This window comes from Emydura macquarii, unplaced genomic scaffold (genome assembly GCF_026122565.2).
Source record: "Emydura macquarii macquarii isolate MOO-44397 ecotype Brisbane River unplaced genomic scaffold, CSIRO-AGI_Emac_v2 contig_573, whole genome shotgun sequence".
NCBI classification, from domain to species: Eukaryota; Metazoa; Chordata; order Testudines; family Chelidae; genus Emydura; species Emydura macquarii.
Window position 1 is genome coordinate 716,052 of NW_027130710.1, and position 25,141 is coordinate 741,192.

General features: G+C 66.6%; 3 protein-coding genes across 11 annotated transcripts; 1 reads left to right on the forward strand and 2 right to left on the reverse strand.

Moving 5' to 3' along the window:
* Positions 1–1,190: 1,190 nt before the first annotated feature.
* Positions 1,191–11,041, forward strand: CNNM3 (cyclin and CBS domain divalent metal cation transport mediator 3). 2 transcript variants are annotated; one of them, XM_067540288.1, is made up of 8 exons: positions 1,191–2,508; positions 5,873–6,016; positions 6,641–6,793; positions 7,081–7,250; positions 7,730–7,826; positions 8,102–8,235; positions 8,950–9,085; positions 10,305–11,041. In XM_067540288.1, exons 1-8 carry the CDS (start codon positions 1,197–1,199, stop codon positions 10,571–10,573), a joined length of 2,415 nt encoding a protein of 804 aa, XP_067396389.1. In that variant the 5' UTR covers positions 1,191–1,196; the 3' UTR covers positions 10,574–11,041. The 2 variants fall into 2 exon arrangements, with proteins under 2 accessions (XP_067396389.1, XP_067396390.1); XM_067540289.1 differs by having other exon boundaries at positions 10,235–10,429.
* A 1,353-nt stretch (positions 11,042–12,394) lies between these two features.
* Positions 12,395–17,515, reverse strand: ANKRD23 (ankyrin repeat domain 23). Of its 8 annotated transcripts, XM_067540297.1 has the most exons (9): positions 17,270–17,297; positions 15,859–16,014; positions 15,363–15,494; positions 15,013–15,120; positions 14,626–14,724; positions 14,381–14,479; positions 13,704–13,802; positions 13,359–13,457; positions 12,395–13,028 (listed from the first exon to the last, which is right to left on the reverse strand). In XM_067540297.1, exons 1-9 carry the CDS (start codon positions 17,294–17,296, stop codon positions 12,927–12,929), a joined length of 921 nt encoding a protein of 306 aa, XP_067396398.1. In that variant the 5' UTR covers position 17,297; the 3' UTR covers positions 12,395–12,926. The 8 variants fall into 8 exon arrangements, with proteins under 8 accessions (XP_067396398.1, XP_067396393.1, XP_067396397.1 ...); XM_067540292.1 differs by having other exon boundaries at positions 13,704–14,506; positions 14,626–14,719; positions 17,270–17,515; XM_067540296.1 differs by lacking the exon at positions 17,270–17,297 and having other exon boundaries at positions 15,859–16,968.
* A 359-nt stretch (positions 17,516–17,874) lies between these two features.
* Positions 17,875–21,339, reverse strand: ANKRD39 (ankyrin repeat domain 39). Its single transcript, XM_067540254.1, has 4 exons — positions 21,184–21,339; positions 20,667–20,770; positions 19,380–19,583; positions 17,875–19,296 (listed from the first exon to the last, which is right to left on the reverse strand). The coding sequence occupies exons 1-4, from the start codon at positions 21,281–21,283 to the stop codon at positions 19,153–19,155; spliced, it is 552 nt and encodes a 183-aa protein (XP_067396355.1). The 5' UTR covers positions 21,284–21,339; the 3' UTR covers positions 17,875–19,152.
* Positions 21,340–25,141: the final 3,802 nt, after the last annotated feature.

Sequence of the window (25,141 nt, forward strand, 5' to 3'; positions counted from 1 at the left end):
TCACTTTCTCCACACCAGTCATGATTTTATCAACCTCTATCATATCCCCCTTAGTCGTCTATTTTTTAAACTGAACAGTCGCAGTCTCTTTAATCTCCCCTGAAATGGAAGCTGTTCCAGACCCCTAATCTTTTTTGTTGCCCTTCTCTGTACTTTTTCCAATTCTAATCTATCTTTTTTGTGACGAGGTGACCAGAACTGCATGCAGTATTCAAGGTGTAGGTGCACCTTGGATTTCTTTATGTCCTTTGGCTTCTCTTATCAATTTTCTACACTGGCTATCTTCTGATTTATAGTCCTGACTATCAACTTCCCCTTTCTTCCTTTTTTTTTTTTAAATAGCTGCCTTCACTTCTCCTCTAAGATAGGTTGTTTTTTGTTGTTTTTGTTTTTAACCAATATGGCTTCCTTCCTTGAGAGTGGGATTGTGGTTTTTTGGCCTCCAATTCCCACGGATCATTCACATTTTTCTGATTAAATTCTTCCTCCCGGCTGCTTTGACTCTCATTCGTTTTCCGCTGCGTGAGGTTGGCCCTGTTAAAGCACCACGTGTACACACACGTCCCTGGAATGGGCTTTTACCATGCTATGGGCAAAAGAAAAAGCAGGCGAAATCCTGCCCCTCTGAGCCCCTCCGGCTTTGCTCCACCACTGCTGCCCGGGGCAGGGGCAGTAACAGGAGTTCCTCCCCACACACAGGCCGGAGGCGTGGGCAGGTCTCCCGCCACCTGTCCCGCTTTCTGAGGCCCTGCCCTGGGAGACCCGTGGGTGGGGTGATGATCAGTGCCTCTGCCTGGGTGCAGGGGAGCGGGACCAGGATCATCCTGGGGGGGCTGTGAAAGAAACCCCCCCCACACACACACACACACCTCCCCCCCCACACACACAGCCAGGGGCCTGGCCCTGCAGGGAGCTGCCATACCTGGCTCATGGGGGGGGGTCACAGACCGGGCCCCCTCCCGGGCAGGAACCTGCCCCCAGAGCGCGGGGGGGGAGGGGCAGGGGAGGTCGCTGGCCCTTTAAATCCCAGCCCCCTCGCCCCCGCCTCCTGCTTGTTTATGTCGCGGCGCGGCGTCGCTCGCGCTCCCGCCTCTCCCCATTGGCCGGCGCCCGTCAGCCCCGCCCGCTGATTGGCCGGCCCTCCTCCAGCTGACGCTGGCCCCGCCCACTCGCCGTCCTGCGGCCCGGGCCCGGCCATGGCGGGCGGCTGGGGGCTGCGCTGGGCCCTGGCCGCGCTGAGCCTGGTCCGCGCCGGGGCCGGAGCCGGGACCGGGCCCCCCGCGGAGCCGCCGCCGCGCGTGCTGGGCTTCCGGCTGGAGGAGGAGGGGGGCGCCTGGGCGCGGGGGGGCCTGGTCCGCGCCGCCCCGGGCTCCAGCTTCCGCCTGCGGCTCTACGGCACCGGCCTGCGCAACCGCAGCTGGCCCTGGCTGGCCTTCGCGCCCGCCGGCGAGCCCTGCCTGGCGCGCGCGGGCCTCGAACCCGGGCCCGATCCGGATCCCGAGCCGGGCCCCGCCCCCGCCGCGCTGCGCGTGCTGCCGGAGCCGGAGGCGGGCGCGGGCGGCGAGCACGCGGCGTTGGTGCGCGTGGCGGTGGCGCGCGGCGGGGCCCGGGGCCGCTACCAGCTGTGCAGCCGCCTGGGGCCCGGCCAGCCCTGGGGCCCGGCCGCCCCCGGCGACGCCGTGCTGGTGGCCGAGGGCGAGGGACCGGGCCCCGCCGCGCCCGCCTTGGCCCCGGGGCTGCTGGCCCTGGTGCTGGCCCTGCTCCTGGCCCTCTCGGGCCTGCTGCGGGCCCTGCAGCTCAGCACCCTGGCGCTGGAGCCGCTCGGCCAGCGCGGCCCCTGGGCCCTCTGCTCCCTGCTGCTGCTGGGCACGCTGGCCAACGCCGCCCTGGCCGTGCTGGCCTACTGGGCCACCCGGGCGGTGGTCCCCGCCATCCTGGCCGTGGCCGGCCTGGTCTTCCTGCTGGCCGAGGTGCTGCCCGTGGCCGTCAGCTGGCGCTGGGGGCAGGCGCTGGCCGCCCGCTGCCGCTGGCTGACCCGGCTGTGCATGCTGCTCACCTTCCCCGTCTCCCTGCCGCTCGGCAAGCTGCTGGAGTGGGCCCTGCGCTGCGAGGCTGGCACCCGGTTGCTGCGGGAGAAGATCCTGGAGGCGGCGCGGGGCAGCGACCCCTACAACGAGTTCGTGCGCGAGGAGTTCAGCAAGGGCGCCCTGCGCGACAAGACGGTGGAGGACGTGCTGACGCCGCTGGCCCAGTGCTTCGTGCTCAGCGCCGACGCCGTGCTGGACTTCCACAGCATGTCCACCATCATGCAGAGCGGCTACACCCGCATCCCCGTCTACGAGGAGGAGCGCACCAACCTGGTGGACATGCTCTACGTCAAGGACCTGGCGCTCGTCGACCCGGACGACCGTGTGCCCCTCAGCACCATCATCAAGTTCTACAACCACCCCCTGCACTTCGTCTTCAACGACACCAAGCTGGACGAGGTCCTGGAGGAGTTCAAGCGAGGTAACCGCCCCCGGGTTGGGGCGGATGGGACGAGGGATGCAGAAGCGTGACCCCCATGCTCCAGCTGCATGCTAAGGGGCGCTGGCGGGGGGCTCAGGGAGGGGCGCTTTCCCCTGCGGGTTGGTGCTGAGCCTGACACTCTGGTGCTGTGCGGGGAGCAGGCTGGGCTTTCCATCGGAGATGCAGCCCCAGCGTCCTGGCCACGCTTCAGTGTGGGAACTGCCATTCTGCCCCCTCAAAGATTCCCTGTTGCTTCAGTCTCCTCCCGGCCCGGCCCTAGACTGGTGCTAAAGTTCTGCCATCTCCCACCCTGAAGATAGGGTGCACTTCACTGACGAGTGGCAGAATCTGGGTGCATAGTCTGTAGACCGGTTTGTGGGCTGTCCTATGCATCTGTACCAGGTAGAAGGGAGTTTAAATGAAATTCTGGGACTTGTGATAGCCGCTCAGCCTGAACTCAGCCTGCTTTATAGTCAGAGACCTCCTGAAGCAGTCCTGCCCCTCTGTGCGTGGTGGGACCCTCCTTTCTGCCCACCCCAGCACAACAGTCCCTGGCCAGGCGGTGGGTTTGCATGTGTCTTTGGAGCCAGGCTGAAGTGCTGCCCTCGAAAGTGATTTGCTTGGGCCCCTGTGTTTTGCTTCTGTGGGATGCACCCAGCTGTCATTCTTTGTTAGCTCTGCTCAACATCTGGTCGTCCCCCTCTTGTTTTTCTTGGCCTCCTGGGAGGGCACAGCTGGGCAGTGGAGCATGCGCACTCAGTCCTTAGCTGGAGGGCTGTTAAGTCTTTAACAAAGAGAGCTTTGTTCCCCAGCGTTTCTTGGGCCTCTGAGTTACAGGTGTTGGCACAAGCTAACCACACCACGTTTGCATTGCAAACCCATCCCCTCTTGGCTGCTCCGTGGCCTTTGTGCTGGCCCGCCCAGCTGCTCCCCCCGTCTGCTGCAGGCACTGATGGACAGTAACCAGCAGAAAAACACTTGCATCCGCCCCCCCCAGTTAGTGCCGATTTCATTAAACAGTGACCTCGGCACAGAACAGCTGAGTCCACGCAGTCTGCTCCCGGCCCGGCTCTCCGGGCTCCCCGCAGCAGGACAAATCAGCCTCGTAAGAATCTAATCCGGCTGGAGGGGGTGGGATCAGTGGGTCTGGTGTCTATGCCAAAGATCCCCACACCTCTCTGTGCTGACCCCTCCAAGCCAGCACTGGGCCGCGGCGCCTCAAGCCCAGCTCCTGGCGCCGAGGGCGGGGAAAGGGGATTGCCTGAGGGTGTGGAGCAGTGCCCTCGGGAAGGAGGAGCAGCTGGCCGCTCTTGTGACGAAGGCACTGGACTGGGATGTAGGAGGCCTGGCTCTGTGACCCTGGGCATGTCCCTTTACCTCCCCGGGCCTCAGCTCCCGTCTGTAAAAGGGAGACTCTGTCCTCTCTCAGGGCAGGGCCCATCTCTGGCACAGTGTGTACAGCACCATCCGTGATTTTTAGTGTCTAGCAAAGTTCTGAGTTTAAGCTCCCAGGCCCGTCTTTTGAAGGTGGGATGCAGGTTTCCTTGGACGACGAGGGCTGAAAGGTCAGACGTGGCGTGATCGCTTGTGAAAAGCCCTCGCCCACCGGTGACAGGGCGTGTTTGTCTTTTATCGTTTTCCTGTGTCAATTCATTTAAGAGCAGTGGTTGGCTGGTGTCATCCACACAGCCGTTGGTTGGGGTATTTAGTGCCCTGGATGAGGTACGCAAGCCTAGGACCCCTGGATCTTGAAAGGTGTGTCGTGGACGCAGCGATCATCGGAGCAGTGGGTGGAGATGCATCTGCGGGTTTTGCATCTGTTATGGCAGCGTCTGGTGCCACTTTGAGTTGTGGGGACCTGTTCTGTGGGGAACCTGGGGGGGGTCTGGGTTGTAACTGTTTGTTTGATGATCCCACGTGTGGGGTGGTAGGTGACAACCTGGGGGGGTATGGTTGGAGGGGGTCTCGAAATGTAACTGTAAACAGGAGATCATCATTGAATGTGTGTTTCTAGTAGGGTCCTGCAGGGACCGGGTCTTGGCCCTCCGCTATTTAATATTTTTGTCAGTGACCTGGAAGGAAATGTAAAACAACCCAAGAAAGTTTGCAGGTGACACAGAAATTGGGGGCGTGGTAAATAATGGAGAGGGCAGGCCCCTGCTACAGAGCGACCGGGTTTGCTTGGGTGCAAACGAACAGGATGCGTTTTAATACGGCGAAATGTAAATGTGCACGTCCAGGAACGCAGGCAGCAGGCCGTGGTTTGGGGATGGGGGATGGTGTCCTGGGGAAAAGCGACTCTGGAGGCTAATCAGCTGAACGTGACAACCTGGGTGACCAAAGGACTCGTGCGATCCCGGGACGTGTAAAGGGGAATCGAGTAGAGAGGCGATTTTCCCTCGGTACGTGGCCCTGGTGCGACCGCTGCTGGGATCCTGGGCTCCGTGCTGGTGCCCACAGTTGAAGGATGTTGATAAAGTGCCGAGGGCTCAGAGAAGAGCCGGGAGAATGATGCAAGGATAGAAAACCTGCCTTCTTGTGATAGACGCAAGGAGCAAAATCCATTTAGTTTAATGGAGAGCCTGTTACATGGTGACAATCCCGGTCTGTAAGTACAGACCCGGGGACTGAATATTTAATGGCAGAGAGGTTCTGCGTGATCCAGTGGCTGGAAGTCGAAGCGAGACGCATTCAGGCTGGAAATAAGGGGTGTGTTTTAACGGTGAGAGGAATGAGGCGTGGGAACAGGGTGCCAGGGTTGTGGTGGATTCTCCGTCGCTGACCATTGTTAAATGGAGGTTGGCTGTATTTCGAGACCAGCCGCTGGCAGATTTGTTCCGGGGCCCGTGTTCTCCAGACCTGTTCGGTGACGCGGGCGGGGTGCGGAGTTGTGCAGCAAAAGATGTCTTCTCTGCGGTGTGGTTTGGCGGGGCCGGGGCGGGGCCCGCAAAGTCACCCCGCGCGGAGGGTGCCATTCGGCGGAGCAAAGTGGTGCGGAGCCAGACGGAACCGTCCCGAGGGCAGGATCCGGACGGTCCCTTGGCCCACCCCTTCCTGCCTTCTCCAGCCTGAGAGTGGGGGGCAGAGAGCATGAGCGGGGGGCAGAAGGGGTCTACTGCTTGCACTCCCTTGTTCTGCCCACCCTTCCCTCCTGCTTTGGATCTCACCGCTGCTGCTGCTGCTCTGTGGTTCCTTATAAACCGGGTGCGTCTGGACTGAGAGGCAGTGTGATCTAGTGGTCAGAGCATGAGGCTGGGAGCCGGACTCCTGGGTTTTCTCCCTGCCTTGCTGGGTAGCCTTGGACCTCTCTGCAGCGCCGGGTCCCCCTCCGAGGTGCCTCTCACCAGCTGTGCCCCCCCCACAGGTAAATCACACCTGGCCATCGTGCAGAAGGTGAACAACGAGGGGGAGGGCGACCCCTTCTACGAGGCCGTGGGCCTGGTGACGCTGGAGGACGTCATCGAGGAGATCATCAAGTCGGAGATCCTGGACGAGTCGGATGACTACAGTGAGTGAGCCCCACGCGACGCCCAGCGGCCGGGGAGGCTGCAAGCTTCGTTTCTCCTCCGCTGAGCGGCTGGGGTGCTGGGACCCTCCCGGGGAACCCCTGGGGCTTCGCTGACGTCACCAGGGCAGGGCGGAAACGCTGCGGGTGCGTCCTTGTGGGCATCGGCAGCTCAGCCAGCGCCACCCTCCCGCCCCCGCGTCTGCCCCCAGGCCAGTCTGTGAGTTCCTCCCAGCTCTTCCTCGGGAGGGGAGTGTTGCCTAGTGGTTAGAGGAGGGAGCTGGGGGTTGGGGTGCCTGGGTTCTGTTCCCGGCTACGGGGAAGGAGTGGGACCTAGCAGTTACTGGGAGAACTGGGAGCCTGGCTCCAATGTATTCCCAGCTCCGTCACTGGTTCCTGCCTGACTAAGCAAGTCCCGGCTCTGGTCCCTGCCTCAGTTTCCCTGTGGAAGGTGGTGGGTGCACTGTGCTTTGGGCTTGCCGACCTGCAGCTGCAGCAGGGGGTGGTTGACTAATGGCGCTTGCAGCTCTGTCCCCGCCACGGTCCCTGAGCCCGGGGAACGGGGCTCCGCTGCTGGCTGACGTGATTCTGTCACCGCCTGCCCCGTCCCCGTCTCTCTCGCCCCAGAGGAGAACAAGGTACGGAAGAAGCTGCCCCCGGCGGGCACCCTGCTGGAGCACAGGAAGGAGGAGTTCTCCTTGTTCAAGGCCTCGGACGACGAGTACAAGGTGAAGATCTCCCCGCAGCTGTTGCTGGCCACGCAGCGCTTCCTCTCCCGAGGTGAGTCGGGCGGGAAGCCCGCTGCCCGTCCCTCCCTGCGCCACCCGCCTGGCAGCGCAGCCAGCGAGCCCTGGCGCTGCCTGGCACGCTGGGCGGGAAGGGCACAGGGGCGTCTCCAGGCGGATTGCCCCGGGACGGCCCCGCCGTCACTCTCCCCCCGGCGGCAGTGGGACCTAGTGGTTTGAGCATGGCGCGGGGCGTTGGCTGGCTGGGAGGGGGGGAGGCAGGAGCGCTGTGAGCCCCATCCCTGGCCCCCCCCGGCGCTGACGCTGTCTCCCCCCCGGCAGAGGTGGATCTGTTCAGCCCGGCCCGCGTCTCCGAGAAGGTCCTGCTGCACATGCTCAAGCACCCCAGCGTCAACCAGGAAGTGAAATTCAACGAGAGCGACCGCCTGGACCCCCAGCACTACCTGTACCAGCGCAACCAGCCGGTCAACTACTTCGTCCTGGTCCTGCAGGTGCCGGCGCGTCCCCGGGGGGGCCGGGCCGCTAGGGATTCCCTGCCCACCTCGCCCCACTGAGACCCCACCGCAGGGCTGCGGCCTTGTCCGTGGGGCAGCCGGCGAGCAGGGCCTGGACTGGATTCTGTCCCTGGCCTCTGTGCCTCTCTGTCCCCTCCCACACTAAGTACGTGCAGCACCTTGCACTCCAGCCCTTGTCTCGTCGTGCTGCCCCTGGGCTCTGTGATGCTGGAAGCCCGGCGCCAGGGGCTGTGGGTGGAGGCAGGCGAGTGGCAGGGCTGGATCTTGGGAGGCGGGCGTGACCGCTGTGTGAATTGGGGGGCCGTGCCAGCTTGACTCAGGGGTGTTGGCAGGGAGCCCCGCGGGCGCCTGGCCCGACTGTCCGCCCGGTGACCCGATACGAAGGGGCTGGGGGCGGGGGAGGAGCCGTCTGCCCAGCGGCTGGCCGGATGCTGACCTGCCCCTCTCCTCCGCAGGGCAGGGTGGAAGTGGAGATCGGGAAGGAAGGGCTGAAGTTCGAGAACGGCGCGTTCACGTACTACGGCGTCTCCGCGCTGACGGCCCCCTCCTCGGGTGAGCAGCTGCGTCCCCGCGGTCTCAGCACGGGGGGGGGCCGGCTGTGTGGGGTGCGAGATCTGGGCGTGCCGGGCAGGGAGAGCTGGGGGGACTCCAGGACCCGAGTCCTGCCGGGGCCTGGCTGTGCGGCGGGGGGCAGAGGGTGTGACGCCCCTGGCTGTGCGGCGCGGGGCAGAGGGTGTGACGGCCCTGGCTGTGCGGTGGCGGGGGGGTGTCAGGATCCGGCTGCCGGCTGCCCTTCCAGCTGGCCCCTCGTTTCTGCCTCCCAACAGTTCACCAGTCCCCCGTGTCCACCCTGCGGCCCAGCCGGCGTGAGCAGCCGCTCGACGGCAGCGAGAGCAACGCCTGCTCCGCGTACTGCCCCGACTACACCGTCCGGGCGCTCACCGACCTGCAGTTCGTCAAGGTAAGGGCCCCGCCGGGCGCTCCCGGGACCTGGCCTGCCTTTAACACCAGCTGCTGGGGGGGGCCTGACCCTGGGCTAGGAAGAAGCTGATGGAGCCTGTTTTTTATAGGCCCTACACACAGGCACCGCCGTGCCGGTCTCCGCAAGGAGCTAATCCGTGCGGCGTGGTTGGATCGTAGCAACAGCTGCGCTGCTGCCTGCTGGGGGCCAAACGGGGACAGCGCTGCGGGGCGGGCGGGGGGAGGAGAAGCGAGCCGGGCCCGCTGGCCGGCCGGGATTGCTTCCTGCCGGGCCTTGCCGGGGGTTACGGCACCGGCCTGGTTCCTGGGACGTTGGGAGGCAGACCTGCCCCACGCAACGTGGCTCTGCTGGGGCCCAGCCATTCGGAGGCAGTCCAGGGCTGGGGGAGGTACCCGGCGTCCTGAGCCTGGGGGGGTCCCTTGTGGAACTGTGATTACGTACCAGCCTCTTCCCCCTCCCTCACTGGGAGGCCCCTGAGTGTGACCCCCACCCCTGGGACACCTGGGGCTTCCTGGGAATGGGGGTGCCTTGCCCCCTCCCTGCTCTGAGCCCCTTAGTTCCCACCCCCCTGGGTCTCACTTCCCCACACAGCCGCCTTTCCGGAGCCACCGTGCCCATCCAGCCGGACCCCGTGTGGGCACGATCTCCGGGGGGGGGCTGGCGTGCTCTGAGCCCTGGCTTGCCTCTCCCCAGGTGACACGGCTGCAGTACCTCAACGCCCTCATGGCCTCCCGGATACAGACGTCGCCCCAGTCGCCGGACGGCACGGAGCTGAAGGTCGTGCCCAGCAGCCAGATGAAGCTCCCGGCCGACAGGAGCACCGTGGCAGGTACCACGGGCCCCTGGGCGGCGGTGAGCTGGTATGGGGTCGGGCTCTGCGCACGCAGCGGGGCGCCCTGGAGCTCCGAACCCTCATGCTTCAGGGCGTGAGCCAACGCAGCGGAAGGGATCAGGAAGGAACTTCCCTGGGGCAGACAACTCCAGTAATCTTGTACCTACTTGTGAGGCAGCTGGCGCCAGCCACCGTCAGAGCCGGGACCCATCACTGGCGGGGCCCTCGGCCTGGTCCAGGCTGGCTGGCGTTGTTCTCCGTCCCGTCTGGAAGGCAGCCCCCAGAGCTCCCTGGGACGGAGGGGCCCATCGGGTCCATCTCGCCTCCCCGAGCCAGGGGCACTCCTGCAGTGACCCCGGGCCCAGCCTGGCCTCTCCCAGACCCCTCGGCGTCTCCCAGCCAGGCCCATCCCGCTGCTGTATTGTGTATCTTTCCAGCGGCTAAACCCCCCTTGCTCTGTCTGTCCGGCCGGCCCAGCCGCCGCAGTTAATCCCCGGGCTTAGTGATGGGCATGAGGCAAATAGCTGAGCCGCCATCTCTGATTTCTGGAGCTCTCGGGCCCTGAGAGCGTGGCTTTGCCAGGGAAGAGGGGCTCTGGGAGCCGGCCCCAGACCTGGCTAGCCTCTGCGGCTGTGGTGGGAAAGGAGCCCCCCCAGCGCGGTGTGCTGGTGCCCCCAGCGAGCCGCCATTGCTGTGGAGGCGTCCGCTCCCTGGAGGATGGGACAGGAACGTGTATGGGGGGGGCTGTGCCACGGGGGAACTAGCCTCCCGCCTTCCTGGCTCCCCCAAAGCCCTGGCATGGCCCCGCAGCTGTGGGGCGAAGCCTGAGCTCCCACCCGTGGACGTGGCTGGAGCCGTCTCCTCGGCCCAGCCTTTCAGCAGGCAGCATGGCCTAGTGGGCAGGGCTCTAGGCCGAGACCTGGTTCTAGTCCCAGCTTTGCCCCTTGCCTGCTGGTGACCTTGGGTGAGGCCCCGGGCCTCAGTTTCCCCACGTGTGTGAGTGCTTTTGGGAGCTGTGGGTCCCAGGGGTGGGAAATGTACTGGGCGGCCCAGCCCTTTTGGCCCGGGGGGGCAACCTCCTTGAAACTCCTGGGCCCGCAGGGCTGAACGGGGGTGTAACGCCCGCTCTCTCTGCTCGGGTGCCAGGAAAGGGCGGCCAGGCCCTGGGGGAAGAGGCGCGCACGGGCTCGACCACAGACATCTAGCCTCCCCGCAGGACCCGCCGACAGACGCACGGGAGCCGGCAGCCGTCCCCGCTCCATCCTGGCATCGCAGCTGGCCTGGCTCCAGGCTGCCCCCGGGGCCGCCTCTGCCGGCAGCCACCATCTGAGGGGGTGGCGATGCCCGAGACGCCCAGCCCTGCTGCCCGAAGGGACGGCCCCGAAGGATACCAGCCCTGGGGATTCTGCGCCGGAGGATCTCGCCGCGGCAGGCCCGGCTGCACGGCAGCGGTGCAGAGAAAGCGGCCGGGAGCCCTTGCTTTAAAGCAACCGGCACTGGCTGTTGCAGGGGCCTGGTGCGCGGGACACGAGGGAGATGGGGTTTGGGGGGTGCTGTGCCCTGTGTCCCCCCGGGCTGGGGTTCACGGACATCCCAGCTGCCTTAGCCCGGAGCCAGCCTGGGGATGTCCCTCCTCTGCCGAGGAGCCAGCCCTGCCCCAGGTGGAGCCGTGCGGTCGGCTTCTCTCTAGGCTGGCTGCTCCCTCCCCAGGGGGCTGGGGGCATCACCCCCTCCCTGCCCCCCTGGGGGAAACACCCTGCCGTCCTGAGCCAGGATCCGGCGTGGGGCTGCCCCCACCCCGGCTCTGGGCCGGGGCTGCCTGATGGCTGGGGCGCACGGCCCTGGCGGCTTTCCTCTCCCCTCGGCTGAAAGGTGCCAGGGGCCCCCGGTGCCCCCCGCCTCTGCCTTAGATGATCACGGGGTAATGCCCTAGTGCCTCGGGCCCCCCCAGTGCCCCGGCCCCCCCCCCCAGCCCTTGCACACAGGGAGGAGCAGCGGCATTTCTTGCCCGGTAGCGCTCACAGCCACCGGTATGAAATGGACACAGGCCCGGCCCCGGGGCCGCTAGCCACCGCGGGAGCCGCTGGGCTGGACTCTGCACCCCACGGCCCCGCCACCTGCCTCGGGCCTTCTCCCGGCTACCAGATTTTCAGCCCCTGCTTTGTAAAGGCGCTAAAAGCCGGAGGCGGGAGCGGAGGGGCTGGCTGCAGCCGTGTGTAATGCAGGTAAAAGACTTGTAAGCGTCTGCCCGCCTCGCCGTGCCTTCCACCGGAGGAACCCGCCCGCTGGCCGAGGTCCTGGAGCTGAAGGGGGGGGGGGCCTGGATCTCACTGCACGGGGTGGTTACTGGGGGGGGGTCCCCATCTTTCTCTGTAGCAGGGAGGCATCTCTCAGGCAGCTGTGCCCGCCTGGAGCAGCAGGAAGTGTTCTGCCTCCGGGGGCGGGCACAGGCAGGGCAATGCCAGGAGCCCCTGGGAGTGAAAGGGGCAGGGACACGGCCCTGCAGGGGTGAGGGGGGGCTCCGGTGCCGGCACCGTTCACACAGGGCCACGCTGCAGGACAGGCCGGGCCAAGTGGGGGGACCCGTCTTCCTAAAACACCCTCCATCAGCCCAACAAGCTGGGCTGGCCGAGTCTGTGCCTGCCTCACCCCCTCCTCCGCCGGGCATGGTGGGCATTGAACACGGCACTCCCAGGGCTCGGGGGACACCTTTATTCGCTGGGCCAGGACCCAGGGGGAGAGGCCAGCCCCCAACACATTAAATACATCCAGCCAACCCCCCCTTCGGGCCCGGGCGCGCTCAGCCTGGCCTGCCGGGCCGAGTCAGCAGCCTCCGGCCCAGGAGAAAGGAGGGAGGGGCCCAGCGTGGGTGCACGGGGGCCAGAAGCTGGCGCCGTCCGGTGTTAGCCCCATTTTACACACAGGGAAACTGAGGCAGCGGGGGGCGGACTCACCCGAGGCCCTGGTGCAGAGAAGCAGGACGCTCTTGCCTGCGGCTGCGCCCCTTCAACGCCAGGCCTGGGTGCCACGGAGGCTCGGTGCCAACCACCTGCAAGGGGCCGTGGTCCTCGGCCCTCACCCGCCAACCACCACCGCGGGGCCCGACCAGGGCAGGCTCCTGTGGGCTAGGGGGACAACTCGCCCTGCCCCCACAGCTGCCCGGCCGGGGAGGGGGCTGCTGCTGGCACCCTCTGGGTGCAGCACTCGCCTGGGGGCCACACGTGGGGTGGGACAGGCAAGGACCCGCCTGGGGAAGGTGGGGGGGGGGTGCTGCCCTAACCATGACAGAGAGCAGCAGCCTGTGCCCATAGCCGTGGGGCAGCCGGTCCCAGAGGAGCGGGGGGGCAACTGTGCACACGTGGGCAGCGGCGGGAGGGAGGAGGTGGAGATGGGCAGGACCCAGCCAGGGGCACAGACTGACAATGGGGTCCCCCCACCCCAGGAAATCCCCCCTCACACACCGCAGGGCCAGGGCACTGTGGGGCAGGCGGGGGTCAGATCAGACCCTCCCTGGGGCTGGCTGGGAACGGCAGGGCTGCGGGGTTTGTCTCCAGCGCTCCCAGGGACGGGCTGCACAGCCGGGGGCAGGGCTTGTCGCTGCCTCAGTTTCCTTCAGAGACAGCGAGGGGCTCACCTGCCCGGGGAAGCAGCCCCATGTTCCAGGAATGGGGGGGGCGGGTCAGGACCAGCCTCAGACCCCCCCGGGCACGCCGGGGAGGGCGGCAGGATCCCCAGCCTGGCCACAAGAGCCATGGAGGGAGGGGCGCTGCCCCAGGGGTGCGGGGCCGGGTAGAGGCCCAGGTCTCACTGGGGGGGCTCCTGGGCTGGTCCCGGCGCATCAGTTCCGCGGCGGGGGGCGCTGCCGGTCAGCGCACACCTGCAGGGTCTGCCGGATGCCCCTCTGCCAGCCCCTCACCAGGTCCACGGGGCTCAGGCCCTCCTGCGGGGAGCAGACAGGGTTAGACCGCTGTGGGGCAGCGTCTGGAGGCGAGGCCGGGGCCCTGGCACTGGGCAAGGGGGGGGCACAGACAGAGGGTGGCAGAGCACGCTGGCCGGGGCAGTGCCCATGTGGGGCTCTGGTGCAGCCTGCACTGCTGCCCCGCCATGGGGCTAGGAGAAAACCCAGGAGTCCTGGCTCCCAGCCCCATGTTCAGGTTCTCTGCCCCCCCAGGCCCGTGGGGAGGAGAGAGGGTGTCTCCCACCCCTAGGCTGCACGGTCCTTGGGTGGCTGGAGGGGGGAGCCCCTGGGGGAGCCGTGCCCGGTGCCCACCTGGTTCCTGACGCTGAGGTTGGCTCCATACAGCAGCAGCGTCTTCACGGCCGCGAAGCGACCCAGCCGGACCGCGTCGTGCATGGGCGTGTCCCCCTCCTGCCAGCAAAGCACGGGCAGCTCAGCGGCAAAGGGCACCGGCCTGCCGCTGACCCCCCCCGCCCCTCCGTCCCCGCAATGCGGCTGCCTCTGGGGTGCAACGCAGCTCCCCGGCCTGGGCTACCAGGGGCAAGGTGCTCAGCGCCTGCTCACTGGACCCTGCCACGGGCCCCGGGTGGCTCGGGCTGGCCCCACGTGGGGCAAGCCCCCCCCCCCCCCCCCCCCACCAACGCGCGTGGGCCCTACCTTGTCCTGGGCGTTGAGCTCGGCCCCACAGGCGATGAGATGCTCGGCACAGTCACTGTGCCCCGTCCGGACGGCCACGTGCAGCGCCGTGCTCCTCAGCTGTGGGGAAGACAAGGGCCCGTCACCCGCCCCCTGGAAACCGCCCCACCTGCAGCCCGTGGGGCGTGGCCCCAGCGCCCGCAGAACGTTGGGCTCGGATCGGGCCCCAGCCAGCGCCCAGGCTCCGTATTGCTGCTGGGCTAAGGGGGCCAGGGCCCGTCCCAGTGTCCCACGCCGTGGGGGGCGCACAGCCAGCTGGAGGGGGGCGCTGGGCCCCATCCCAGCCACGGGAGATGGGCTAGGACACGGGGCGCTGGGCAGGGAGGGGACTGCTGGCTGTACAGGCTGGGATCCCCAAGGGATGCCCCCTTCTGCCGCACGCCCGAGTTTAGGACAGGAAGTGAAGGGAAATAGAGGTGGGCTGGAGCACGGCAGGACGGCGCAGGGGGAGACCCAAGGAAAGGCTGGCACCAAACTGGGCCCCAGAGAGCCGGGAAGGAGCCTGCCCCATCGGTGGGTGGGGCAGAGCCCCCCACAGAGCAGCCACGGGCCCTTGCGCCGTATCCCAGGCAGCCACAAACACGCCCAGGGACCCAGTGCCACCCCGCCCCACGCGGCCGCCAGCCCCTGCCCCTCACCTTGTCCCGCCGGCAGATCTTGGCTCCCTGCTCCAGCAAGCGTTTGAGGATCTGCAGGTGGCCCCCGCGGCAGGCCCAGACCAGCGGCGTGGCCTCCAGCTGGGCAGAGCAAGGCGGCGTCAGGCCCTGAGCGAGGGACGAGCGACGCCAGCGTAGGGCAGAGCGGGAGTCCCCATGGCTGGCTCGGAGAGGCCTCCTTCGCCCGCCCAGGGACGGCTCGCCCCGCCCCACCCTCCCTTGCTCACCATGTCCCTGGGCTCCAACGTGGCTCCGGCCTGCAGCAGCTTCTCCACGACGTCCGCGTGGCCCCGGAGGCAGGCCCAGTGCAGCGCCGTGCACCTGAACTGCAGGAGACGCGTGTCACGGGCCCGCCGCTGGCATGCAGGGAACGGACGCATTCCCCGCCCTCGGTGCCCCTCCTGCTCCGGGCACCCCGGGATCCCCATCCCCTACGCACACCCGGCCCAAGGAGACCCACGTCAATGGACACCCACAGGCCATAGCGCATCAGCCGGAGCAGGGGGCGTCCCAGGGCAGCCGGGGGGCTCTGGTGGTAGGGGTCTGCATGCATATAATGGCACGCCGGGGGTGTGACAGCGAGAACCCCCCCCCCCCCCCGTTCACATACACACCTTGTCATGCACATTGGGGTCGCCTCCCTCTGCCAGGTACTTGTCGATCACGGGAAGCCGGTTCTCCAGCACGGCCTGCAGGAACCGCTCCTCGTCCACGGGCTCCGCCTGGGGCAGACAGGGCGGGGTGAGCTCCCGGGCGCTGCTCTGCTGGGCCAGGCCCCCCCCCCCCCCCCCGGGCACTGCCCCACGGGCTCACAGCAGCTGGTCTTGGTGGAGCCAGGCTGGGAAACCCTGGAGCGGTCAGGTCCGGCCACCGCTGGAGGGGGCAGAGCAGCGCCCCACGAGGGGGACTGGTCCCAGCGAGCCGAGCACCCAGGGGCATCGCCGGGCTGGGCGGGGTCACTCACCGTCCCCTCCGGCTGGGGGGCTCTGGGGCGGGTCACTCTCTGCTGCCTCCTCTTCTGCTTCCGCAGCCGCACCAGGGCCTCCAGGTCCTGGAGACTGTCCAGCCGCAGCCGGGAGCTGTTCAGAGCCTCGAGCTGGCCGGGGAGGGCAGAGCCAACGTCACGCCGGTGCCGGCACCCGCCCAGCCCCCCAGGAGACCGGGCAGGAGCTCAGCGCTGCCACGCCCAGAGCGGGTGCCCAGGGACATCCCGGCCAGTGCTCTGGGCGCGGGAGCTCAGGCCTGGGTTAGCAGGGGGCTGCGGGGCGGGATGGAGGGGCACCCGATGCCAGGCTGCCCTTCGCACAGCAGAACAAGCAGCCCTGGGGGCGCTCTGCCCCGAGGAGCGACCCCGGCATTGGGGGAAGCCCTGGGGACCCCATAAGACGTTTCCTGACCCCTGGAGCCCCCGGGTGACTGCACAGACGATGCGCCCGCCCCGCCAGGTGCCCGCCACTCACCTTCTTCCGCCTCTCTTCCTTCACCTTCTGCTTCTCCTGGCTGACGGCCTCTCGGACCCCGACCACGCCATGCCGCCAGCCCTTGGGCGCCTGTGCCGCTCCCCTCGCCAGCACCTCGAAGGCCCGCACCTCCCCCGCATACCTGTCGCCACTTACCTGGAGAGAAGGGACGGGAAATGGAGATGGAGCCTCCCCATGGGACATGGGGCCTGCCCCCTCTGGGAGATGCCTCAGGCAGGGCCTGGCAGGCCCAGGGGCGGGGAATGGGCTGCACCTTCCAACCGTTCATGAAAACTCACTGGGGGGTTGTGAGGCCTTATTTGTAGTGGGAAACTGAGGCACGGAGAGGGGAAAGGATTTGCTCAGGGTCACAGGAGGTCAGCTGGGGCCCTGGTGCACAGCAGGACGCTGGGACAGGATGCTGGAAGCACGACGCCCATCGCGCCTCAGGCTTGGCCCCGAGCTGGGCTCTCTAGGGGTCCCGGCTCCCTGGGTCACCCCTCCCCAGGGAGCGCTAAGGGTTGGCTTGGCCCCACACCCCAGGGGAAGGGGGGTGTCTAGTTCCCGCCCTGCCCTGTCTCCCGTCACCCCTGCCCGGGCGCCCCGCTGCCTGCGGCTGGCATTGGGCCCTGCACCTGCCCCAGGCGCGTCAGCCTCTATTTATACCCCCTTCGGTGTGAAATAAACATCACGTGGGGCGGCCGCTGCCCAAGGCCAACGGGGGCCAACTGGCCTGTGGGCCGGGGGCTGCAGAGTGCCGGGGGGGGGGAGGAACGTGGGCACCCGCCCTGGAGAGACCAGGGCAAACGCCTACAGAGCCACAGCTCAGCCCCCCGCGGCCCGGCCCAGCCTGGCGGGAACAGAGCAGGGGGCATCGAGTGCCCGCGTCCCAGCCCTGGCGCATCAGCCCCACACTGGACTCAGGGCTGGGGGGGGGCGCAAAGAGGGACCCCCCCCCCATCTGCCGGGTCAGCCTGAGAGTTTGGGGGGGGAGGGCGGAAGGGATCTGAGGGGGCAGCGCCCTGTTCCCAGGCATGGTCCTCTGCCCCCCAGATCTGTTCAGCTGCCCCCACCCCACAGCTCCCTGGGCCCCGGTGGGTTTGCCTTGGCTGTTGCTGGGCGCGACACTTGCCAGCCCCCCCCCCCCATCGGACCCGGGGTCAACCCAGAGCCCCTCCCGGGGCATCCAGCTGGGAGCTCCCGGCCGCGCCCCACGGCCCGGGCGCCGGTGCAGCCAGCTCTGGGGAGGAGAGGGCGGAAGGGAAGCGCGATTCCCCGAGCGCCCCCGCTGGGCCCCGGCCCCCCCGGGAAACACCGCCCCGCCGGGCCGGGTCGAGCCCTGGGTCCCCGGACCCGCCGCCCCCCGGGAGCCCGGGCGCTGGCCGGCCCCGCCCGGCCCGGCCCGGCTCACCAAGCGCTGCACGCTGATCAGCTCCATGGTCCCGCCGCGCCCGGCCCGGCTCGGCCCGGCCGCTTTTATCCCAGCGGCTTCGGGGGCGGGTCCGGCCCCGGCCCCAGGGACCCGCCCGGCTGGCGCCGCCCCGCCTCGGGCTCCCGGCCGGACTGCCGGCGGGACACGGGCAGCGCCGGGCTCGGAGCGGAGCCGGCTCGGGCCATTGATTCCCCCCACGTCCCCGCCCCACAGACTGGGGCCCCCCCCGACAGGAGATGGGGCGGGGGGGCTCTCCCCACAGGTCCCCGCCCCACAGACTGCCCCCCCCCGACAGGAGATGGGGCGGGGGGGGCTCTCCCCACAAGTCCCCGCCCCACAGACTGGGGCCCCCCCCCCGACAGGAGATGGGGCAGGAGGCTCTCCCCGCATGGCAGTGCTGGTCCCCGGGCAGCACTAGGGGGCGCTGTGCTGTGGGAAGTGGGGCAGGGGTCAGCACCGGGCACTGAGCCCCACGGCCCTGGCTGCAGGGATCGAAGCCATCGCCCCTGGCCCTGCCCCTGCCCCTGCCCGTCCCTGTGCTCCCTCCAGCACCGCTGTGGGGAGGGTACCTGTACAGGACATGCCCCCCCCCCGCTTCCCGCTGGAGCCTGCTGCCCCAACTCAGGGCAAGGGGCTGGAGGGGCAATGCAGGGCTGGGCACCACCCGTCTCCTCCAGCAGGACCCGAGACCGGGCCCATGGCCGCTGACACCCCACGTGCTGCCCAGCCCCGGGCCGCAGCAGGGGAGCAGGCGGGGAAGAGTTAGCGGGGCTGAAGCCAGCCGTCCATCACCAGGCTCTCGGGGGCTCCGGTGACAGGGCCCAGCCAGGCTGGCACTGCGCTGCCGGCAGCTCTGGGCACGGCCCAACAGGCCCTCGGCCAAACCCCGGCCCAATCCCTCCCACTGGGGCCGAGCCCCCCACGGGCCGGGCGCCTGTGGTGCCGAGCGGAGACGGACCAACCCCCAGCGGGGCAGCTGTGCCCCTTGCCCTAGCACACCCACAGCCGGCCTCGGCCGGTTCCTTGAGAGGGGAGCAACACCAGCCCTGGGGAAAGCCCACACCCAACCTGGCTGCCTCAGTTTCCCCCCGCATTCGCAACCCAGGGCACTGGGCATCCCGCAGCAGAGGGAGCCCCCCGGTGGCAACCCTGGGCCATGCAGGCTGGGACCAAGGCAACCCCGGGGCGATGGGCATCCCGCAGCCTCCCCCTTCACCCGCCTCACAGTGGAGTGGCTGTTCAAAAGGGGCTGGGGAGGGTGGCTGCAGATGTAAGGAGGGGGCACTTGGTCCAGGGACCCCCCCATGCCCCCACACTAGCCTTGCCATACCCCACTTGGGCAGGCTCATTCCGCATCAGCTCCTTGCAGCCTGGCTTTGAAGGCGACGGGTGAGGCCCAGGGGAGCAAGCGGGTCGGGAGCCTTGGGGGGGGGGGAAGGGGCAGGGGGGTGGCCGGTTTCCAGCAATTAGAGAGCTGGCGACCCTACAGCACAGCCCACAGAGGTGACTCCCCCCCCCCCCCGCCAGTGAAATGAGGAGCGGGCTCTGCCACCAGGTACTGGGTTTATAGCGGTTCCTTCCTTTTTCGCGCCCAGCTGCGCCCGTTCCCCTCTCCCACGGCCACAGAGGGGTGGGGCAGAGTCCCCAGAGCAGTGTTCCCAGTGGGGCACCCCACAGATCTCCCCGGGAGCTGCACAGCCTCCAGCGCTGGAGTCAGAGCACGGCAGACACAGCAGCCTTGACCAGAGCCCGGGGTGCGCGCTCAGCGCCCGTCGCAATACCACAGCGGGGGGCCCCGAGGGGGAGACAAAGCCCAGGGCACCCCCAGGTCCGGGCGGGCGCCAGCTGTGCCCACGCTGCCCTCATGGCTCCAGAAGGTCCCGCAAGGCGCCGCTGCTGGGAACCAGGTCACAGGCTCTCCTGGCCTTCCGGTCCCGCGAGTCCTTCAGCCCCGGGCTGTGCTGGAGCAGCAGGTCGCAGAGCTCCCCGTGACCCCTCTCCGCCGCCTGCGAATGGAGAGCAGGAGTGAGGGCAGGGCAGGCGCACCGGTGGGGGGCTCGGCTGGGAACCCCCCTCCCCGGCCCCACACCTTGTGCAGACTCGTCATGCCGTCGTCATCCACGATGGCGGGGTCGGCTCCGTGGGCCAGCAGCAGCCTGGCCACGGCCAGGTGGCCGCAGTAGCTGGCTCGGTGCAGGGGGGTGGCCCCGCCGTGGGTCTGGGCATTGCACCGCGCCCCACGCTGCAGCAGGACCTGGCAGACGGCAGCGTGCCCGTTGCGGCTGGCGTAGTGCTTTGAAACAAAGAGGAGGGGGCACCTCAGAGACAGCCTGGATGTGCATAGCTCCTTCCGCCCCCCCATGCCTCCGCGTGCATTGCACAAGTGCAGCTGGCTCTGGGGAGGGACACCATGATCACAACCCAGCTCGCAAGACAAGCGTCCAGGGTCCCTGGCTAGTTAAAAACCTCCATTTAGTCTCCCTCCAACCCAAGGCACTTCAGCACTGCGCAGGGACCGGCACACAGGTCTGGAGGCCGGGGTTCAAATCCTGGTTCCAGCACCGCGGCCCTAAACAACACTCGCCCCAGAGGTGCAGCGTGTCCCCCCCCCCCCCCCGGGAAGCAGACCAGCGCTCCACCACGAGTACCTGACCCGCTTGGCCCTGCTGCGGGCTGAGCTGCGCTGAGCCAGGCTGACGCAGATGTCAGAGCGTCCGCACGCAGAAGGGCGCCAGGTTAGCTGTCCGGGGTTCAATCCCCTCTCTAGCAAAGCGGGCGCAGGTGGGTGTGGGCCAGGTGACGAGATCACAACCAGGGCAGGCCCCACACTCCCCTCTGCCATCCAGCTAGCTGGCCCCATGGGCACATTCTGCCAGGAGCCCTCCTCCCCCGACAGGTGCCCCCAGACCCCTTCCACTGCCACGTGGGTGAATCCGAGTGACAGGCCGGTTACGTCTCGCCAGGGGCCAGAGCTTTCCGTGGGATGACCCCGGACGCTGGCGCCCGCCCCTTAGCCCCCGCGGGGCTAGCTCCCCTCCCAGCAGGGTCTCACCCCGGCCCCGGGGCCACATTTACTCTTTGGCCTCTCTGCTGAGCCTGCCAGCGAGGGGCTGCTTGGCACCATCACGAGAGCAGCTCCTGCCTCCTGGGCATCCGGCCACCGCGAGCCGAGACCCAGCAAACTCGTGTCACCCTCATCCTGCTACCCCGGTGCGCTCCGGGGGCCACTCAGGGCGTCTCGTCTTCCTCGGAGGGGCCGAGCACGTGCCCTCGCAGCCCCCCCGATGCACAGGGCGCGGCGCTGGCTCCCCCCGAGGGAGGGCCCTGCCCCAGGCCAGTGCTCAGTCCGCCGGCACCGGGACCCGCCGGCACTCACCAGGGCGGTGTAGCCGGCCGGGTCGGGCTGGCTCGGGTCAACCCGCTTCTCCAGGAGCTTCCCGACCCGGCCCAGGTCTCCGTCCAGGGCAGCCGCCCAGATCCCTGCGGGGAGACGAGACGCATGGGACCCCGGCCCTGCCCCGCCCCACCCCGCCCCGGGCTATCCCCAGCCCCCCAACTCCCAGCCCCCCCTCGGGGCCCATCAGCCCCACTGAACCCCCTGCCCCACCAGACCTTTGGAGCCGCCCCGCCCCCCTGGGGGCGGGATAGCCCGGGCCAAGGGAACGGGGGGGGGGGCCTCCCTGCTGCTGGGGTCAGGCTGCCCCCTGCCCTGCCCCCACGCTGCCCCCGCCCCTCCTTTGCCCCCTGCCCCGCCCCCACTGTCCCGCCCGCCCCCACTTTGCCCCCCACTCTGCCCCGCCCCGCCCCCTGCTTCCTTTGCCCCCCCCCCCCCCCCGCTGCTCCGCCCCCACTTTACCCCGCCCCGCCCCCTGCCCCTCCCCGCCCCGCCCCACCTCTCTCGAAGTCCATCTCCGCCAGGCTCTGGCGGGCGCTGGGCGGGGCCGCCCCGGGGCAGCAGCAGGAGCCGGGGCCGTGGGGGCCGGACGAGGCCATGCCCGGCCTGCGGGGGAGGGGCCGTGGGGGGCCGGGCTCAGCGCCGAGATGCCCCCGGAGCGCAAGGGACACGCGGTCCCGGGGGGCGGAACTTCCGGGCGGGGGTTTGGGCCCGGCCGAGCCCCGTTTCCGGACTCTCACGCGGCTCCGCTTCCGGTTCCGGCTTCAGCCCCCGCGGGCAGCAGGGAGCCGCCAGGGGGCGCGCGGAGCGCAGAGCCCGGCAGCCGGGCTCGTGCCCGGGGCTGGGGGCTGCGGGGGGGCCGGGCTCGTGCCCGGGGCGGGGGGGCCGGGCCCAGCTGCCCCGCGCCCTTCGGCCAGGCTGAGACCCAGCGCGCTCGCTGCACGGGTCTGGGCCTCCCCCCCCCCCGCCCCGCAGCCCCCTGCCCCCGAGCCGGGGCCCGCTGCAGCCGGCGGGGCTAGGCCCTAGGCTCCGCAGGGGGCAATGGGCACATGGGGGGGGCAGAACTGGACTGGCGGGGGGGGGGTTGAGCTGCTGGAGGCGGGGGCAGGGCAGAGGCTGAGCAGCTAACTCAGGGCCGGGGGTAGTAGCCGGGGGGGGAGGGGCACTGCTGGCCCGTGGCGTGGGGCGCACACCCAGCCCAGGGTCACAGTGCCCCGCGTTCCCAGTAGCGGGGGCCGAGCGGCTTTCCTGCCCCCCGCTCACGGGCGTCTGCGTCTCAGCTCCGGCCTGGCAGGGCCGGGTCCGTAAGGCAGCCCGGTGCCTAAACCCCGCAGCTCCTGTGTCTGATCTACCGCGCTGGCGGGCGACGGAGGACTTGGTGCCATGGCAGGTTTCACATCCCCCCCTCAAACACCGTGTCTCACACCTGGAGGATTTAAAAGAATCCCTGAGCAGTTCACGTGTCTCCATAAAGTCTCATGGCAGCTCATGTCCTGTCTGCTGTGATTCCCTGTATCGCCCTCCTGCCTTCCAATCCAGCCAAAGTACCGTCTGCTCCTTTTACATTGTCAGGCATTTGATACGGTTCCACCTGGGGAATTGTTGGTTAAAGGTGGAGATTAAAGGTGGGGATGAAAATTGAAAGGTGGATAAGGAACTGGTTAAAGGGGTGACTACAATGGGTCACAATGAAATGTGAAATGTCAGGCTGGAGGGAGGTCACTAGTGGAGTTCCTGAGGGATCGGTCTTGGGACCAATCTTATTTAACCTTTTTATTACTGACCCTTGGCACAAAAAGTGGGAATGTGCTCATAAAGTTTGCGGATGACATGAAGTTGGAGGTATTGCTAATACAGAGAAGGATCGGGATATCATACAGGAAGATCTGGATAACCTTGTAAACTGGAGTAATAGAAATAGGATGAAATTTAATAGTGCAAAGTGCAGGGTCATGCATTTAGGGACTAACAACAAGAACTTTTGCTATAAGCTGGGGACGCATTGGTTGGAAGTGACAGAGGAGGAGAAGGACCTGGGCATATGATCACAGGATGACTATGAGCCGCCAATGTGATGTGGCCATGAAAAAAGTTAATGTGGTCCTTGGATGCATCAAGCGAGGTAGAGCTAGGGAGGTGTTAGTACCATTAATACAAGGCCCTGGTGAGACCCCGTCTGGAATACTGGGTGCAGTTCTGGTCCCCCGTGTTTAAGAAAGATGAATTCAAACTGGAAGAGATGCAGAGAAGGGCTACTAGGATGATGCAAGGCATGGAAAACCTCCCTTATGAGAGGAGACTCTCAGAGCTTGGCTTGTTTAGCCTAACCGAGGGACGGCTGAAGGGAGATCTGATTGCTCTGTGTAAATCCATCAGAGGGATAAATACCAGGGAGGGAGAGGAGTTATTTGAGTTCAGCACCAGTGTAGACACAAGAACTAATGGACATAAACTGGCCATCAGGAAGTTTAGACTTGAAATTAAACGCAGGTTTCTAAGAATGAGAGGAGTGAAGTTCTGGCACAGCTTTCCAAGGGGAGCAGTGGGGGCAAGAAACCTAGCTGGCTTCAAGACTGAGCTTGATAAGTTAATGGAAGGAAGGGTCTGATGGGACAAACTAATTTGGCAATTGACTGATCTTTGACTACGAGCAGTAAATATACCCAATGGCCTGTGAAGGGATGTTAGATGCGCTGGGTTCTGAGTTACTACAGAGAATTTTTTCTTGGGTGTCTGGCTGGTGAGTCTTGCCCACGTGCTCCGGGTTTAGCTGATCGCCGTATTTGGGTTTGGGAAGGAATTTTCCCCCAGGGCAGATTGGCAGAGGCCCTGGGGTTTTTTCCCCTTCTTCTGCAGCATGGGGCACGGCTCACTGGCTGGTGGATTCTCTGTACCATGAAATCTTTAAACCATGATTTGAGGACTTCAGTAACTCAGTGATAGGTTTAAAGGTCTATCACAGGAGTGGGTGGGTGAGGTTCTGTGGCCTGCGTTGTGCAGGAGGTCAGAGTAGATGATCATATTGGTCCCTTCTGACCTTCGAGTCTCTGAGAAACAAGCTACAAGAGAAATGTTCAAGGATTAAAGCAATCAGATACATACAAATGTCTGGAAAGTCCGTATGTGTCAGGTGTCCAGTAGAATTGAGGAGTTTGCAGGCTTGGACAATCCCTCTGGGGGACAGTCAGTACCTGGATGGGTCTCAGTCCTTTGTTTCACAGCTTTGGTTGTAGATGAGTTGCTCCAGAGGTAGGTGAAGGCTGAAGATTGACTGAAGACAAATGGACGTGGTGCAGCTGCCTTTTATGTCCCTTGGCCTTGCCCTGCTGCTGGTGGAAATGTACAGAAATAAGATGGAGTGCAGGGTCACGTGAGTAAGTCCTGGTGACTCATCAGCTGTAGCCCCAGCTTTTCCCCCCGGGCCCATTGTACCTGTGAATTTCCTTAATGGGACTTTAAGCAGCTTATTGCTGCAACCATCCCGTCTTAAAACACAGCCCAAGTTGAACACAGACACAGCAAACATAGCCCTAACTGCCAACACAAAGACGACACCTGCACATACACAAGATCATCATCTCTAGCAAATTCTCACCTTTCTACCGGTACCGGACACGGCCGGTCCCATATTGATGTTAAACTATATCATGAATGGTCCCCCTAAGCCAGCCACCCTCACGGGGTCGCAGGTTTTGGCACTGGGCATCTTATGTGCCAGAAACAGAGCTGGGGCTGAGTTACTGAGCAGGTTCCCAGCCCACATGCCTGCGGGCCCTGCAGTCAGGAAGGACGGAGGTGCTAACTGCCCCCCGGCCTGCCCTGGCTGGACGGGGAGCGTCCCCTTAGCCCAGTAGCCCTTGGCCTCAGCTGGGAGGGGAGGGGAGGGTTGGGATGGGGGCCTGGGAGCTGTGCTGAGCCTTTCCTAACTCACCAAACGCAGCCACCGCCCCACGGGCCTGAGCCAAATGCCACGGGGCAGCTCAGCTCCCCCCCAGAATTCGCCCCCCACATCTGGCACTTATAGTCCAGTCCTGATCCCATCTGGCTGGTGACCGAGGGGGCATTCGGGGAGTGGCTTGTCCCAATGCCCACCCTTCGGGGGGCAGGGTCAGCAGAGATCAGCGTGGCTTGGCGCCCCACGAGGGAGGGGTCGCAGGCAGGGCAGTCCTGCCTGCCCAAACCCCAGCATCCTAGCTGGCACCCTCTGTGTCTGTTCTGTGTCTCCCACACACTGCCCAAGCAGACCCTGAAATTCACCCAGCAACCTTCCCATTAGGGGAGCGTCCTGACCCCAAATGACACAGTCCTGGCCAGATGCAGGCCGGGGGCCTGTCATTTCGGAGCGCCCCGGCTTAATTACAGCCTCTGTTCGGAGCCTGGGCCGCTGCTCACGTCGGCCGCTGGCTCTCGCTCTCTGATCGCAGCCCAGGCCGGGGCTGAGCGGGAGAGAGCTGGAT